Source organism: Cyprinodon tularosa, unplaced genomic scaffold, assembly GCF_016077235.1.
Source record: "Cyprinodon tularosa strain WSP-4 unplaced genomic scaffold, ASM1607723v1 ctg164, whole genome shotgun sequence".
NCBI lineage: Eukaryota > Metazoa > Chordata > Actinopteri > Cyprinodontiformes > Cyprinodontidae > Cyprinodon > Cyprinodon tularosa.
In genome coordinates, this window is record NW_024038475.1 from 152,686 (window position 1) to 157,864 (window position 5,179).

The 5,179-nt window shown below is 40.0% G+C and overlaps 1 protein-coding gene across 1 annotated transcript; it reads right to left on the bottom strand.

Annotated features, from left to right (window-relative positions):
- Positions 1-1,136: 1,136 nt before the first annotated feature.
- LOC119780649 (hydroxycarboxylic acid receptor 2-like) lies at positions 1,137-2,498 on the bottom strand. Its single transcript, XM_038280752.1, has one exon. The coding sequence runs from the start codon at positions 2,394-2,396 to the stop codon at positions 1,431-1,433; it is 966 nt and encodes a 321-aa protein (XP_038136680.1). The 5' UTR covers positions 2,397-2,498; the 3' UTR covers positions 1,137-1,430.
- Positions 2,499-5,179: the final 2,681 nt, after the last annotated feature.

Genomic DNA, 5,179 nt, shown 5'->3' on the forward strand with positions numbered 1-5,179 from the left:
TCATAGGAAGAGGGGCTTATGATAGGGAAGAACTCACCTTGATGCATGAAAAAACTTCATCATTATGTGTGTCAAAGGTTAGCAGATTCAGCAATGCATCTCTCCGTTATACATGCATCTATACCACAGCTTTATGCTAAATCTGAAGGCGGATGAGGAAGGAAAGAAATTATAACATCTCAAATTTATCTGCAGCATCAGGTGTGATAATAAAGCAACATTTAAAGTTGAGGAAAGGAGGTAAAATGATGCATGAAAAGTCCCTTAAAATACTTCCTGTTAAAATGTGTTGATAATCATGTCAGGTTGATTGGATGCTGAAGCAGGATTAAAATAAAGAAACAAGAAACATCCGTTGGAGGGATTTTAATAACATCATCAAGTTTTTAAAATTGTATTCACATATGCATACAATGTTGAAAAAAAACCCAAAAAACATTAAATATCAATCCATTATATATCAATACATCTATTTATGATTAAAATATAATAAAATACACAGGAGACATTTTAATAGATATCTGCTTTTATATAAACATTATATCAAATGTATAGGTTACATCCAGAGGTTATCCTAAAAACGATGACAAGAACTTAAAGGTTGTTTCAAAATGTTTTGAAATATTTACAAAAGTTTTTATTTTCTTTGCTTTTTTTATTTTTTATTTTCCAGAGACAGTGAGAAACGGTTCCTCTAAAGATTTTCCAGTTTCTCTGGTTTGGTTTATTTTCATTTATTTTAAGTCTGTTATTTTGTGAACTATATTTACTTGCATGAAGTAAAAAAAAAAAAAAAAAAAATCCCTTGTAATAAAACACAAACACAATAGTACACCATGAAAAAAACACAATAGTAAAAGCTAAAGTGCAAAGTCTAAAGAATATAACAAACATGATAAAAGTAAAAAAATACAAGCAAACTTTGTTGAAGGATCTTATAATTTGCTATAAAAATTATAAATATTGCATTTAATTTAATTGTTTTATACTGTCTGATTTAGAACCCTATTTCTAAGAAATTTCAAAAAGAAAATAAAAAATGATGTTGATGAAGCAATATAACAAATAATAACACAAGACTATTTTATTATAATTGTGAAAAACTTTTCATTTCTAATCTTTTTTCACTCCTTCTGTTTTTTCTTTCTTCGTCTTTTCACAGATGAAACATAATTAGCTTAAATGATTCCTGTTAACCTCACATTAAGAAGTCGTTCATATGACGTGCAGCATGAAAACTAAATGAGGAAGCCTGAAGAGTCCAGCCCTGCAGCATCGTGTTCTTATCAGTGCCACATTCAGTCATCTGGACCAAAAAATAAAAATAAACAAAGCAGGATATCGAAAAGGCTTTCCTGGACCGGACCCCTCCAGCAGAACCGAAGCATGCTCCATGGCGAGGCAGACTCCAGATGAAGGGTCCTGGTGTTTTAAAGCTGACTGAGCGACTGGGAACCGGTCTCCCTCGTTTTCTTCTCGGCTCCGTCTGTGTTTTCATCTGGAGACAAACGAAGAACTTTCCTGCAGATGTTCTTGAAGACCGGACTGGAGAAGTAGTAGACCAAAGGATCCAGGGCGCTGTTTAGGTAGGTGAGGGTGATGACGACGTAGAAGGTGATGGCCAGCTCCTCTGATGCACGACACACCTGGGTGGCAGAGGAGGCCTTTTTGGACCTGATCCAGATGATCAGTAGTGTGATGTTGCTGGGAAGGAAGCAAATGAAGAAGATAACCACAACAACGGTGATGAAGTACAGAGCTTTGCGGATCTTTGCGTTCTGAGCCAGCTGTCTCCTCCTCAGCTGGACCACGATGTGGACTGTGCAATAAAGGATTACCAGCAACGGGATGAAGAAGGAGCACAGGAACATAAACTCATGCCAGGTCAGACCGTGTTGGGGGTCCACATCCGTGTTGAAGCTCTCACAGTAGGTGGTGTTTCTGTGCTGCAAAGCAAAGATGGGAGCATCCACCAAGATGGTGATGAACCATATTCCCAGTGCTCCTACAGAAGCCTTCTTCACGCTCAGAGAGTTGAAGGGATGATGAGGATGCACCACATGCATGTACCTGTCCACAGCGATGATCATCAGGAAGAAGGTGCTTCCACTGCGGTTCATAGCCAGCATGAAGAGGCAGGCGTTGCAGCCCGTCAGGCCAAACTTCCAGTTCAGACCAGAGAAATAGTAGCTGGCACGCAGCGGCAGAGCCACGTTGAGCAGGAAATCAGCCATGGCCAAGTTGAAGAGGAAGACCGTGCTGCTTTTCCAGGGCCTCAGGTGGAAGCAGAAGATCCACAGAGCCAGCCCATTCCCCACGAATCCAAAAGCAAACTCTGTGAGGATCACAGGAGGCAGCACACTGATCAGAATGGTTCCGTTCACGTTGCAGAGCATGTTGAGAGAGAACTCACCATCTGCAGAAACAACCCAGAAAAGTCCCTTTAAAGAGCGCCTGCAGTCACACCTCTAGAAAAAGGGTTGATCTGCGGTTTTAGTTTTCAGGAAGCTGCAAACTTCTTCCTTTTCAGTGTAACCAAAACACATCCTATATCTCATCCTGAAACCTTTAAGAGATTTCCTCCTTGATCAGCACAGCTAGCCTTTTCATTACAGAACCATGTTTGCACCGCTTCACAGCTTTAGGGAAGAATAAACCTGCCTCTGTCTAAGAAAAGCATCATGGACAGATACAGAAGGATCGCAGCAGCGAACCAAACACATAACCGCAAAGAGGAAGAACACCAGCAATAATCCTAGAAGCAACTGTTGCTCCTGTCAATCTGGAAGGAGTTACTTAATTTCAATTCAAAACTACTTTATTAAATTAAATGCTGCAGTAACTCATAGTTTTTTTTTTTTTTTTTTTTTTTATGCGTTTTACACTCTAAAAACAAGGTCATAACTGAAGCCAAACTGGGTTATTTCCAGCCAAGCCACAACCCTATTGTAGCACCGGCCTAGCAGTAATTGATCTGACCAAGAAAAATGAGCTGGTCTTTTATAACCCAATAAATGGCTATAATACTCTACTCAAATTCTGGGTCAAATTAACAGATAAATTGGACAAATTCAATCACACATATGTGTTATTTCCTCTGCTTAACACCTGGTTCAAACTAATATTACTTCTAGGTTATTTGGACTTCATAATTAGTTTTTTTTTTCCCTCTACCCAAATCCTTAGTCAAATTAAACACAGTTATTGGTTGTTTCACCAGCTACATATGTTTAGCAATCTTTCTAAATGCTTCATAAATTGTCCAATACCAAAGATTAGTTCTAACATATTACAGTACAATCATAAGGAAAAGAAATCACTAGACTACTAGTATCTATAATACAAATTAGGCTAGAATATATGCTAGATTTTTGCTTGCAAAGCAGAAATTATGCAATAAACAGGATACTGGAATCCTGACAAGCAACCATCGTGAAATCTATTAATATCCACAATACAAAAAGGAAGCAGGCAAGTTAATTATAGAACAGTTTAAATTAGGGTCATTAAAAAAACTGCCAGTTGATCATTTCACAGTGTCAGAGCGTAGTGGTGAGGTCTGGATCCCTGAGGACCAAATGACTGTTTTGAGATAAAGACCAGTAACATGAGCTAAAGAGACACTTTAATTTAAACCATTTGAAAGAAAGGAAATTGTAAGGAAGGGGAACCTTAAAATAAACCAGATCACACACCCATGCAAATTATTAATCATTTTAATTTGATAATTCAGTTACACCCACATGATAGAACAGAAAACTTTGTTTCGTTAGCCCAACCGACCAACTAGCCTTGACAATAAAGCACATTATTATAATTTAAACAACACAGACACTTTTAATTAGATGGTGTGCACAAGCCTTATAATGATAACTTTCCTCAAAGATGGTCATTGAGGTGCTCTAAATGCTAATGGTGGATAGAGCATGCAGCCTGGATCAGTCATGGGCGTGGTGTGTTTCCATTAGGGATGGGACGATTTATGAAAACCGTCAGAACTGTTCGGTTCGACTGTCTCGGTTCGGTTCGCGTGTGTTTCGTTCGGTTCATGCGCTGCTCCTTTTTCTCATAGGCGTAGCGATTACACTCCAGAGCACAAGGTGGCGGTACTGCGACCAAAGCCAACTACCAGTAGTAAACAAGAAGAAGAAGAAGCGAAGCAGCTTAGCCGGGTGTAGCAGGGAAAAAAATCAGTTGTTGCGGAGAATTGTGTCGGAATGGCGAGTTGGAAAGAACAGGAGTTGGAAGACGCGCCAGCAGCACTTTATAGGTCTGCTGTATGGGAGCGCTTTGCATTTAGAGTGACCTACGATGACGGCGGAAAGAAAGTTGTGGATAAAAGTGCAACAGTGTGCGAGCATTGTGCAACACGTTTTGTTTACGCTAACAGCAACATGACCAACATGTCATGCTAACCCCAAAATCCCTCATACTCCGTCAGCAACTCCCGCTCCGCCCCGCTGCGCTCCAGACCGGCTGCTCAAAGCAAATCATACAGCCCCCACTGTAGCTCCCTCCGTCTGCTCCGCTCTGAGTTCCTTGGAGATGGTAGAGCGCATGCGCGAGATGATTAAATTCAAAGCAGCAAAACATATGAAATGATCAAGGGTTTCCGCGGATCATTTAAAATAATTACAATCCATTATTTTTTGGGGGATTTTTTCATTCCATAAATTTTTATGGGATTTCGGTGTAACAATCAACATGTATCGAACCGAACCGAAAACCGTGACCAGAAACCGTGAATCGAACTGAACCGTGGATTTTGTGAACCGTTCCACCCCTAGTTTCCATGTAGAGCAACCAGGTGCTGGGTCATCCAATGGATGTTGCATTGGTGCATTTTGACCCAGACCATGGACTGCACAAAAAAAACACCCCAATCCCATGAAAAAATCTGTCAGGATTCTGTCCTCTGCTTGCTTTTATTTTAGGTTTCTTAGTGTTATGTGTCTTTGTAGTTCTACCAGTACTGACTTCTTTAGTTTTTGTGCTGCTCTCTGTTGCCCTCTTGTGTTAATTTGCTTCTTCCCTGGTCACTTCTTGTTACTCCACTCACACCTGCTCCCTATCTGCTGATTTGTTTGTCTAGGTTTGGTCTCCCAATATATACCTCAGCTCTGCAGTCACTAAGGCTACGTTCACACTGCAGGCCTTGATGCTCAATTCCGATTTTTTT

Coding starts and splice junctions, on each gene's coding strand:
- LOC119780649 (XM_038280752.1), bottom strand. CDS start 2,396: ATGCTCTGCAACGTGAACGGAACCATTCTGATCAGTGTGCTGCCTCCT.